The sequence below is a fragment of the Pagrus major genome, chromosome 1, assembly GCF_040436345.1.
Source record: "Pagrus major chromosome 1, Pma_NU_1.0".
Taxonomy (NCBI): Eukaryota; Metazoa; Chordata; class Actinopteri; order Spariformes; family Sparidae; genus Pagrus; species Pagrus major.
In genome coordinates, this window is record NC_133215.1 from 37432958 (window position 1) to 37446138 (window position 13181).

General features: G+C 41.7%; 1 protein-coding gene across 1 annotated transcript in view; it reads left to right on the forward strand.

The window, feature by feature from the left end:
• LOC141005578 (teneurin-3-like) overlaps positions 1-13181 on the forward strand; it is a 322641-nt gene that overhangs the window by 96545 nt on the left and 212915 nt on the right. The window contains exon 4 of the mRNA XM_073477461.1: positions 6104-6277. Coding sequence (XP_073333562.1) covers positions 6104-6277 — 174 coding nt within the window. The remainder of the gene's footprint in view (positions 1-6103; positions 6278-13181) is intronic.

The window sequence follows — 13181 nt, forward strand, 5'->3', positions numbered from 1 at the left end:
ACATACACCTTCACACACACAAACACACACACAGGCTCAGTTCTTACTGTCCATAACCAGTCCTCCTCATGACGTGTCTACGGGCTGAGGAAACGAAAAACTGCAGTCCAAACTCCGTGGCACGCTGAGAGTTCTTCTCCAGGTACTCCACCGGACTAAAGCAAAAAAAAATCCGCGACATTGCAATAAAATCTCCTTAAGACACCAACAAAGGAATGTCCTCACCGGAGGGAGGGTTCCGTCATCGGACGCGTTTCTCTGTCCATGCTTAATTCCCCCTCTTTGATGACAACTGCTTTCTGCTACCAAGAGCACTTTAGCCATAGAAGCAGCTCGGAACTCCCGTAAACTCACCAAGCATAACCCGGCACTGTTACCCCCGCCACGACGCTTCCGCATCCTTTTTAATCACAATCTGGCCAGGTGCGGGACCAGGTGATCGCAAAGTCATCTGACCAACAGCTGGCCTGCAGTCAATCACTTTTACACACACACACACACACACACACACACAAAAAAAAAGTCAACAAAGGTGTGCAGATATACGAAGACATCTCTACCGGGCTATTCACATATACAGGATGGCAAATCAATATAAAGGGGTCACATCTGTATCTGTCATTTTCTGTATGATAACATGCCCAAATAATGTGCACCCTATTTGTGCTGTACTTGGCTCTACGTGGCGGTGCTACAGTTTGATAAAAATCTCTTTGCCAAGACAGACAACAGCAAAGTTAAACAGCTGCAGACATAAAACATAGGCTACATATTGTATAACAAAGACAAAGAACACATTAATGATTCATAAAATATGGAAAACATTCATCTTCATTAAAATCATCTACAGCCAGATGTCCTTGCTTCTTAGTCATTTCAAATCACTTTAAATGCATCCAGTGAGCCCAGCTCGCAAAGATTCAGGCAATTTTGTAACTGATTCCAAGGAGACAGAGCAGTATACTTAAATGCCCTTTTCCTAGTCAGCTTGGACTTTAGGGACAATTAGTAGAGACAATAACTCCCCCTACTGTTTTGAATGATGCAGTTATGTGGGTAGGACAGACAGTGATGGACTATAATGATTCTCCCTTTGGCCTCAAAGGGAAAGCAAGAAGTGTTTCTAAATTAAAAACCCAATTTCATTTTCAGTTCCGTTTAAGAGATTTGTATTTGAAATCATCATTGGTTACGTATGATGTCAAACACCAGGAGCAGTGTTGACACTGGTAACATTTTGCTGTGGCAACCGTAGCAATAAAAAATCATAACAAAAATAAAACATTCTGCAATCAATCAGCTGATCCACTTCTTCAATAAATACATGGTTATTGTTGCTGAGCAACACGTTTTTTAGTCTACCCGCAAGACCCGATCTGCCCCCCTCTACCCCAAGGAGAGAGAGAAGGAGTGACTACATTATCATATGTAATGTAGTGAGGAAACAGGCGTTTCATACTTCAGATGTAGCCCATATAAAGTAGACATATGGGTGCATGTTTAACCTGCTTTGGACCCATTCCTATGAGTCAGCTTTCACTCAATTAGACTGTTAAAGAGAATCCAGTCTGCACAGAATATCATGTTGCATGGTCCCTCTCTCATGAGTGTTGCGCTCTCTTTCTCTCCCTGGAGAGTACAGTACATTTTAACATGACTGAATTACCAGGCAAAACATTAGTCTGGAGCATATTGGATGCCATGTGGATATTATCTCAAAATATGTAGTATCTGACAAAGTCAACAATGTACACTTAGACTTATTGCTTATATATGTTGATATTGAACATGGCTGTGCTTGTTTAAATTAATTAGCTAATGATATCTTAAAGTCTGCCATGAGATTGCACTGTTTGGTTGTGTGACTGAGTGCATCTCATGCTCTTGATTAAATGCCTAAAAATGTGTTTATTCGTGACTGCTTGAACTGAAATACAAATACAGTAATGCTCAATGTCTTTCTCTCTGTAGTTCTGTCACCCGTCTCTTTCTATTTATTCAGCCCCCTCTCATCTTTAACTCCTGCACTCTTTTGTGTCTTGTTCTTCTATCTCTCTCTTCACATCTAGCCTAAAGGCAGGTATTAATTGAAGGGCCCTTGTTATAATAGGCTCTAATTGTTAATCACACTGCCTTGTTAGAGAGCAGTTTGATTGTAATTACAGATGCTCGTTAGCTGGAGTTCTGTCATTAATTAGACATTGTGACCTTGGTAATTACTGCAGCAACACATGTATGTGCCAGTGATTTTCTCTTGCAAATCTTTCCACAGACGGTCTTGTTGGCTATGTGGGCAGCCATATACATGTCTTGTCTATATAGTCCATTGTACCTTGGTTGGCTGTCCACACTGGATGCCTGTGTACTGCGTGGCAGCTGCCCTGCTGCTGCAGCTCAGCTCCTGCTTCCTCTGTCTGTTTACATGGAGTTTGACTTTGATTATAATCGATAAATATGATGACATGATGTTCCTTTACCCCCCTGAAAGAGCGAGAAAGTGAAAGAGAAAGAAAGAGTGCACAGGAAAGAAACTGCCCCTCACCTGTTGTGTGTATTCTCTTCATGTCTGTGACATATTCTACACATACAGACATTAAAACTGTAGTGAAATGCTGCTATGATATTCACATGACAGTCTACATGTCATTTTCAGGTTTATTTTTGCAGAGAACCACGCGTGTGTCACGGCAGTATTGGCGAGATTCCAAATCTTCTAGATGACGCAACACAGCAGCACTTGACACGTGCTTGAGAAGCAAGTCTCAGGCATCTTGTGTGAACAGTCTAACCTGTTAACATGGACGTCGATATGAAAACTGAGATTTGACGCCAGGCAGCAGCGCTGCAGACGCATCAAGTGTGCAAGTAGCAAAACATGGTTATCTAAGCGCTGTGCATTCCTGACCTCTCTGTTTAACACTAATTGCAACACATTTCATGGCTTTTGGCTGGAGAGACCTTGGTTACACATATAACCACCTCTTCTCGATTGTGGCGATATATTCCATATGTACGGGTGAGAGGATAAGATGCTCACCAATATGCTCAAATAAAGGAACTACTTACAATATACACTATGGGCCGGATCTACTAAGATCCCAAATTGCTTGTACTAATCTGCATGCACAATCTAGAAATTTGCGTGTGGGGTTGAACCGCGGTTTGCGGGCGATTTACTAAGAGTGATTGCGTAAATGACAACAGGTGCAAACGTGTTGGAGACGCGCCTATTTAAATGAGGGTTTAGCGTGTTTCATGGTTTTCAGCATGGCGAGTTTGAGAGAGCGAAAGCGCAAAGTGAAATTCGACCCTTTGGAATTAGAAGTGTTGGTAGAGGAAGCGAATAAACATTTCAATGAGCTGCAGCAAAGGAATCTGACGGTCACGCAAAGGAACACCGTGTGGGAGAAAAACGGTGAAAAAGTTAATGCTGTTGGAAAAACAGGCGAACAGTGGATGAAGTGAAAAGGAGATACCAAGACATCAGAAGAAGAACAAAAGAAAAATTGGCGTATAATAAAAGGTCTGCAAATAAAACAGGCTTCCATTGTTTCGGCGTCTCCTTCTTGCAACAGTAACCGCAGCCATGTGTGCGCAATTACGCATACAAACCGTTTGCACCTCCCTTTGAGACGTGTTAAACAGCTCTCAACAGCTCTCTTGCTTACTTCCTGGTTACTAGCCACATGACACAACTCCCTGTAATTTAGTTCCTGAGTTTCTTAAAGTGACCACAACCAAAAACACACACGAGCAAAAAAAAGACTTCTAACATCTAACTAAACAATCGGTTTGTACAATTTTTTGCGTGTGCAAGGAGTTTTCACACGTTTTAATACACGCAAACCTTTAGTAGATCCGGCCCTATGTACACACCCATGGCCTAGGAGCAACACGTCACCAAGGCTTAGCTGGCCCTGTCAAATGGTAAAGTCCACATTTGTGGTGCATACATAGCCACATATTGCTTATCAGTGCCTTGCCACCACAGGTGATGTGTCTTACAGGCTGGACACACTGAATGCCTGTTTACTGTGTGGCGTCTGCGTAGCAGAGCTGCTGCTGCTCACTCAGCTGTCCACACAGGCAGCGTTGCTGCTGCAGCACAGCTCCTCCCTGCACTATCTGTTTAGATGGCGTTTGACTTTGATAATTATCGATATGATGATGTGATTTTCCTTTACCCCGCTGAAAGAGCGAGCGGGAGGGGGAAAGAGAAAAAGAGAGTGCACAGGAAAAAACCTGTGTGTCTGCTCTAACCTGTTAACATGGATGCTGAAATGAAAAGCATGACATAACGCCACGCATATGCGCTGCTCACGCAGCCAGTGTGGCCAGCCTGTTGAGTATCCTCATGGGGGTCAGTCCCCTGACATATGATATATGTTGGATGGAGAGATAACATACTGATGGCTCGACTTGATAGAGAACAGTGTTTGTTTCTTGTTTTGGTGAAGCCATAGTTATTAAACAAGTTAACTTTTAGTGAGAGATAGCTGGTATGCTTTTCTAAAAACAAAATCCATTCAATATTTCTGGACCGACTTCCAGTAGAGCCCAAATTTTCAAATAATTGTTTGAATTATCATCTCTATTTCCCTTCCCAATGTAAACTTGATGAGTCAAGAAATAGCTCACAATCACTTCAATCACTGTCTTGTCAGTAACTGGAAACTGGCCTTCTAATATGTGCTTAAATCAATGATCCTACTATACTAATACTAATCTGTAAAATCTCAGACATTCCTGACAAATACTGTTAACCTTGCAGTAGTATGTTACTTTTTAAAGATTACTTTGTAAAGATTTAATTGTGGTTGAATCATTGATAATGAATTGGTTCAGCACTTGTGGCAGAAGGTGGTTATACTTAAGTCAACAGATGTAGAATTCTCGTCACATGCTTCATTAATCAAGTCAGTGGCTGTGTCTCAATTCAGGGGCTGCATCCTTCGAAGGACGTGGCCTTTGCAGCCTATGAAGGCAAGTCCTTCGGAGGTACCTTCAAAAGCTGCGTCCACCGTTGTTAAATGGGACGGTCTAGCCTTAGGAGCATTTCCTGGTTGCGTCACCAGATATTCCCGCCCCTTATCCTTACGTCACGATTTCTGCCGCCCATGCCCGTGAAAGTGACAAACTGCCATTTTCCTTCTTTCTTTCTTCTGTTTCGGGTGTGCAAAGGATCTTGGGATATGGGAGGCTGCAAAGGGTGCATCCTCCAAAAAGAGGGAAAAGAAGGCCGCATTTGTGGGGTGCATTTGAAGGAGCCTTCAAATTGGGACGGCCTTCGTTGTGACGTAATTGGCCTTCAAATGCGAAGGAAGGATGCAGCCCCTGAATTGGGACACAGCCAATGAACGTAAATAAGCTTTTTTAGCCAACTATGCACACCACATCAGTTCACAAGAATAAGAACATATTGTGACTCCTACTGGCAAACAGCCGGATGAGATCAAGTTAGAGCCATTATGGTCTACACAAAAACAAAACGCTGCTGTATATGGAGTTTCATGCTGTGGCTTAAAAGTGCCTGTTTTTTCCACTGACAGGCCGGGGTTGTTACTCTAAGGTTTTTACAGAAACGATTCTTACAGAGACAGACCTTTCTGTCAACTCTTTCCACTGTCATCTGTCTACAACAACTCACCTCAGAGTGAGACTTCTCCTCAAACAACACTTGTGGCTGTGGTTACAAAATGGATCATATTATTTAACACAAAGTTCTGTCCGTCCGTAATCCTGCCAGACGCACACACACACACACAAACAAACACTTTTAGTGGACATAACTTTGACAGCTGCAGTTGCCCCAAAGGATTACGTTGCAGCCGTTGCAACCATGTCACGGCTGCCAGCTGAGGTAATCTACTGGACAGATTCCAAAACCTTTGGTGCATTTGAATCATGGTGTGTAGTATCCGGTACTTACAGTTATGGCAGTAATCAGGATTCACACAACTGTGTGTGAATCCTGATGTTACCTGACACTGCTACCGGGGACGACAGTGTGTTACAGTTGTGTACTTGTGTATGTAAAGCCAATGTCCCACATGTACCACAATGATTTCCTCTGTCTATCTTCTCTCCTTCTCTTGCCCTCCAGACACTTCCTCTTTAAGACAGGTACAGGCACCACCCCCCTCTTCTCCACGGCAACTCCTGGCTATACAATGGCGACAGGGTCAGTGTACTCCCCACCCACCAGGCCATTGCCGAGGAATACCTTGTCCCGCTCTGCCTTCAAGTTCAAGAAATCCTCCAAGTACTGCTCATGGAGGTAAGATGGAGTGAGCAATCAGTAAAACAAACCAGATTTATACAAGACCCATTTTGAAGCTAAGGGATATAGTCAGTTTTTGGGACCTTATTCATATCTTCATTGCTTAATTTGTAAATCAGGAGGTCACAGAGAGGGTGCTGTTAGGGTGGGTTAGGGGTAGAGAAATAATCAAATGTATGTAAAATCCACCGTTTTGGAGCACATTGGACAACGCCTGGGTCATAGCTGGTAAAACTACATTTGGAATTCTATTAATGAAATGTTTATTCCCGTCAGCTTAATAGTTACTGTTTTGCCACTGTAACAGTTTTCACTATCTATCTACTCATCATGTTCCTCCTGCTCCTGCTCTCTCTTTTCATCAGAGCCTAATTTCTCCCTTTTTGCACTGCAGCTAGATGTAATCTGATGTATTTTTGACGTAAATAAATGTAAGAGGAAGTTCCACATTTGCTAACAGTGTAATACACTGCTTATTCACGTGAAATCATTGTGGACTACAGTGAATGTGGTTAAAACAGTAACAGTAACTTGGGATTAAACTATGTGTTCCTGACCACCTGTCTGCTTTCTCATTGCTTAAGCATAGTCAACATCTTTACTGCTTCCAAATTCATGTTGCATCTTGAAAAAGCACAAGACAGAGCCTGACGTAATGAGACATAACATAGTTGTTGTCAACTCAAGTTATCTTCACTTCATCTGTCTCTCCACGGCTCCAGTCTGCTCTGCTCTGTGTGTATGAGAGGAGGCTCACACAGCCAGACCTACCTCCACAGTGTCAGTAAATGACAGCAACATGCAGTAAATGCTCACTCTGAGCTGAAAGGAGTGCACATTAATGAGGTTAATAACATAAATGAATTGTCTTGTTTCTTTCAGGGGGGCAGGGAATGTAATTGTAATGAAATTAATAATAGTAATGATTATTATTTTTTAGGGCTGCCTAAAATTGCCTATGGCTGAGACCTGTCCTCCATCCAAGTTTCATGGAAATCAGTTCAGTAGTTTTTGTGTAATCCTACTGAAAAACCAACCAACCCACCCATGGACACAGGTGAAAACATAACCTCCTTGGAGGTAATAATCACTCAAAATCAGCAGGGAGAGGTGCGTGGAAATGGCTGTTTATGGTTTGCAGCCTAATCTCTTTCTGTCTCATTCACTTCCCTGACATTTCCCTTCTGTCAGTCCTGTCTGTGTATTGCTATAATGTGGGGCAAATGGAAAAAGAACCAAAGGTTCTCTCTACAGCCATGACAAGCAAGAAGGCTATGAAACTGAACTAAGTGACTAACTGTCTGTCTGTCTATCTATCGATTGATCTCATCCACTCCGATCCACTAATGTGAACAGCGTGCCACCTGCACACGCATCCCCCAAGTGTTGGGCGTACAGTAATCATTTCCCAAAATATTAAGACACCAGAAAGCATTTAACTACATACCAACATAGCTCATATGACATGCGCAAAACAAAACTTCAGAGCTGAGCTTTTCGCTCTCTCTGCCTTTTTTAAACCAGATTTTAAATGCATCCAAAATAGGCAAACAAGTGATTTACGAGTAACCAAAAAAAAAAAAAAGAGAATATTTAATATGAGTTACTACACAAAAAGTATGTATTGATATTGAAGGTGACAAACGAGGTGGCAGTCCCAATATGGGAAGCACAAATTAAGCTCTGCATCTGTTGCTGCCAAAAAAACCCAAAAACTTAAAACTGCAGAACAAGCATCATCAGTAGTGGTTGGGAGGGGTTTTCAGGCAACATCGTGCCAGCCTTTTCTTCTGTGCAACTCATTTTGGGACACAGTACAATTTCTGAGAAAAGAAAATGGCTGGAACAGTATCCTACCTCCCAGTCCCAATGGAGTTAAGTTCATTGAATGAATGACTGATTTGAGTTTTTAGGGTACGGAACGGCACTTTGGGCTTGATTCAGTGTAAGTACCTGGAAACTGACAGGTGTGCTTGGGATGATTATGGTACATCATTCATGTGTAGTCTGGCATGACTGTATCAGTCCAAGCTAGAATTTGGCCAATATGGTGCCATGCCACCTGGTACATGCTTCAGGTGCCACTGTCTAAGCGCTATATGAAGGCAACTGGACTTGCTTTAGTTTCTTTAAAATCTAGTTGCCTTTGTACACATACAATGACCCGGAAGACCTTTACCTTCAAATGCCGCTATGTAGCTTGAATTACATACTTACACATGTGTAAGTTAACTAAACAGAAGCCTTTTCCGGTTGTGTGCACACAATCACCTTTGTACATTATCAGCAACACAAAATGGATCTTTGCCCAGTGAAGCCATTTTTGATGTAACTGTTTGCACCCTGTCTATGTAAAGAGCTGTTTCAGAACTCATCTTTCAAAGAGAGCAGAGACAGAGTAAATTCAGATCATCATCTAAGGCTTGACACAAACACACTCTGTTAAAGTCATATCCCTGAATGTGATAGAGATATAAAGGTGATGTTTACTGATGCTTTGACAGCATGGTGAAATCTATGCTATTAGTGCACAATGGGAAAACAGAAACAGAATTCAGTTGAGTATATTCAGCCAGCTTTGTACATGATCAGAATATACAGCGTATATGCTTTGTTCAGCACATCTGCTCCTTTACAGTTGACATTTAGATAAAGTGCATCATTCTTCTTATGTCTTTCCCTTATTTTGATCAACTTTCCATCCTTCCTTTTACCCTGTCTTTCTATCTTTCTTCACACCTTTCACTTCTTTCAATCTTTCAATCCCCCTCCTCCCAAAAATATCTTCCTTTAATTTCAAGAAGTCAGTAGCCATTTCAAAGTTTACCATATATGTGTGTGTATATATATATATATATATATATATATATATATATGTATGTATGTATGTATGTGTATATATATATATATATATATATATATATATATATATATATGTATATATATGTATATATATATATATATATATATATATATGTATATATATATATATATATATATATATATATATATATATATATATATATATATATATATATATATATGTATATAAACATCATCCTAGCCTAGAGCTAGTGGTTTTTGAACTTCCACTCTTTTAGAAACTTTCAGAAACTGACACATCTAGCCACTCTGCTGTAACTGAGTGAGAGGTCAGTCATACTACCAGAGTTCTGAAAAGTAGAGGAAACAGACCTTTGAGCTAGTTAATTTACACTCCAGGAGAGTTGAGATTTAGTATGGGTCAGTCTGAGACTATTTCTTCCTGGCAAAGAACACAGCTCTCAGTTGAACTGCATAGCTATTTTTAGCAATGTGAAAAACATGCATTCTTTTTTTACAGTGCTGATGATTTCAGCAAGGCCTAAGTCTCAGGTGTTGACAGCTAAAAAAAATGTTAATAGTAATAACTGATGCTAGCCTTTAGAGGGCCACACTTCAGGGACTTTATTTCTGTTATGTGTCAGCACACATTACACACTGCCTTGTTACAACTATAATGCTGCGCCCCGAGCTTCTCTTGAAACTGTATGGTTGACTACAGTAACTAACTACCATTAACACTATGCATCTCCCTGCTGCTGTAGCTACATGCTGGCGCTTCTGACACCAGAGACTTACTTCCCACAACAAACCTGTCAGACAGTAGCCCCATTCACACTGCCCTTTGAGTGTGGGGATCCTGCGCCAATTCTTCGCATCCTCCTCTGTGTGAAAGTTTCAGATGCGGCGAGGGGTGAAATATCGCTGCGGCTCTGATACGCCTACGGAGGTAGTATCAGAGGTGCAGCAGAGGCAAACTCGATCTGATGGTGTTCACAGTGTGATAACTAAACAGATCCTTCACTCAACAAAATAAAGAGAAATGTCCCACAAAGCAACGTTACATGACCAAACAACAGTAACGTAGTAACTGGTAGTGTCCTTGGCAACTTATATGAGGAAAAAAATATTGCAGTTATACGTGGAGAAGTGTCTGTCATCCTGTCTGTCCGACCGACTCTTCGTCACACTTCTGGCCGAAAAACAGCGTCTGTCCCCAGCAAAAAACTTAAACTCACCATGTGTTTGTCTCCTTCCACTATTGTGTTGTTGTAGTTACTGTCTTGAAAGAAATCACCCTGATGGTCAGCCCTCCCGACCAAGACTTCAGTGAACTTTCCCTCAGAAAACAGCATCCCTCCCCGCGAGTGAGAGAGTCAGACAGCGTCCCGTTTACTGATGGCGATTATGTAATTATGTAATTTAGAGTGAAAAACGTAACTTTGTCACTTTCCAGGATGCATGGTGGGTCAGGATCTCAATCACAACACATCCTAACAGCATCCATATGATTATGAACAGTCAGAGGGTACATGTTTAGATTAACCCTCTAGGCGCCAAAGTCGCATTATTGCGACAGGCAACATTGCTGAATAAAACAGCCCATATCTTTAAATCTACTGCCTTGTGCTGTTACTGCTTGCTACCACTAGATGGCCACTAGATTCAGCTTCAATCCTGACGTCATTTGTGGGTGTGTTTCTATGCAAAATATCTGAGAAAAAAAAGTTTGAAACCCGGCACCAGCTGTCAGAGTGGCAGCGGCTGAGCGGCAGATTGGGAGAGGAGAGAGCAGCGGAGCAGTGGCAGGAGCGTGCTGGACAGATAGAGAGACAGATAGCGATTTTTGTAATAAAAAACAAAATGCCCAGAGGACTTTACAGTGCGGATGAGGTGCTTGCACAGAACTTTGCTGATCGCGATTCAGAAGGGGACGATTTGCCCTCTGATGATGAGCGCTCGTCAGAGACGAGTGACTCTGACGATGCTGCAGATGCACACACTGTCACACAAGCAACACATACTGATCACGGCGAGAGTTTACTCCTATCAGATTCCTGTGAATTTACTCTGAGGATGAGAGGATGAAAAAAATCTATGAAAAAATGAAATGAAATGAAAAAAAATCTACTGTGTAAATATGTTCAGAATTCCGTTTTACTGAATTTTACCTGGTGATATACAAATCAGATTAGTAAATTTACTCCAATCAAACTCCTGTTCCTTTATTTTGAGGTTGAGATGACAATATAAATATTTTTTTTTCTGTGTAAATATGTTCAAAAATCAGTTTTACTGAAAGTTACGTAATCCAATATAGCTGCCACCTGGTGACGTCACAATATGCAAATTAGATGAGTAAATTTACTCCCATCACAAAATTTAGGTCATTATGAATATTTTTCTCATTTACACTATGGATTTATCTCTCACCACTTCCAAGCTACAGCCTTTTGAAATCTTAAAATCCAAACGGAATATTTTCCTAAATAAACCCTGGCGCCTAGAGGGTTAACAGGTGGACACCGGGGGAAACACGTTGAAAAAAACACACGGCAGCAAACATCATGACGTGTACCATCACGCCTCTTTTGGATCTGCAGCGCCGGAGTGCTGTATGAATTGACACACCGGTGCGGCTTTATGCCGGAGCTGCTTGGTTCTGTGTGAACAAACAAAGGCGGAGAATTGGTGAACCTCCGCTGCGGAGATAATGTGGAGTCTCTGTGTGAAAAGGGCTTGTGTTGTACGTACAGGCCAATGGACATGTGACACCAAAGACAGCATATTTTAATGGTTTTATTCACATTCAACAGTCCACTTAATCTTGCAGTAAGTGAAGCTTTACAGGCAGCTGCCAGTACCCAACCAGCAGTCATTTTGAGTAGTTGTGAGCCTTGGCTAGCTTGCTGACAGGAGAGCCCAGATAATTTTGATGTGAGTGACATCAAATGGACTTGAAACTTTGAACATGACTTCGGTGTAAAAAGTAATTTGTACTGCAGCAAGATAGTAGATGACTATTGTAATTGTATGCTTTGCCTATCACTGTATTTTATTTTAAAAGGCAATCTGTAAAACAAAAAAAAAAAATATGGCTGATAATAATAATGTCCATAATGTTGGCCGGTTAATTTTGTCACATGCAATATCAGGGTTGCAAATTTAGCCCAATGAGAAAGTTGCTGCTGACCATGACTCTGACCATAAAATGCAACTACAAATAGCTTTGCCATGTTGCTGGGGAGCATCATGGGTTGAGGTGCGGGGTTCTCTGGATATAGCTTTTAGAGTGAATGCCTCAGGTTGGGTAACTGGGATGAATAATTCAATTCAATTCAATTAAAAAACTTTATTTGTCCCCGGGGGCAATTAAATGCATGTGGAGTAGTTGTACACAGACACAAACAAGTCAGCATGTTAGTTACACAGACACAAAACAAGTCAGATAGAATAAAATAAACTAAAAAGATATTTACAGTATTTACATGAGGTGCAAAGTAGCATTGAGGCAGGTTGGGTTGTGCATTAAGAGGCAGCAACAAGTTAGTGCAAAAGTGAAAAATGCAATAGAGAGGGAGGGGAAGTGGGAAATGCAGTGACCATCAACAGGTTACTGATTGTCTGTTTCGGTATTGTCCAGTGTGGGGGGGCTGTTAGGAGCTAAACAGCCCAACAGCCTCTGCGTTCTGCAGTCCGGGCAGTGGAGCCGGCGTCCCGAGGGGAGCCACTCAAATGCTGGGAACAGAGAGTGGGAGGGGTCCTGAAGGATCCTGCGTGCTGTCCTCAGTGTTTGCTGCTCGCACATGGTGGAAAGTGCTCTGACCGGCAGTCCAATGAATTTAGAGCAGACTTTGACTGTTTTGTAGGCTTATGGAGTGGAACCAGCAGGTGATGGAGAAAGTGATGACACTCTATGAAGGAGTAATAAAATGTCCATAGAATGTTCTTATTTACCCCAAAAGTGTTGAGCTTCCTCAGGAGATACTGCCACTGCTGGCATCTCCTGAGGATCTCCTCAGTGTTGGAGGCAAATTTAAATGTACTGTCAAAAATTGTGCCCAGGTATTTGAACTCC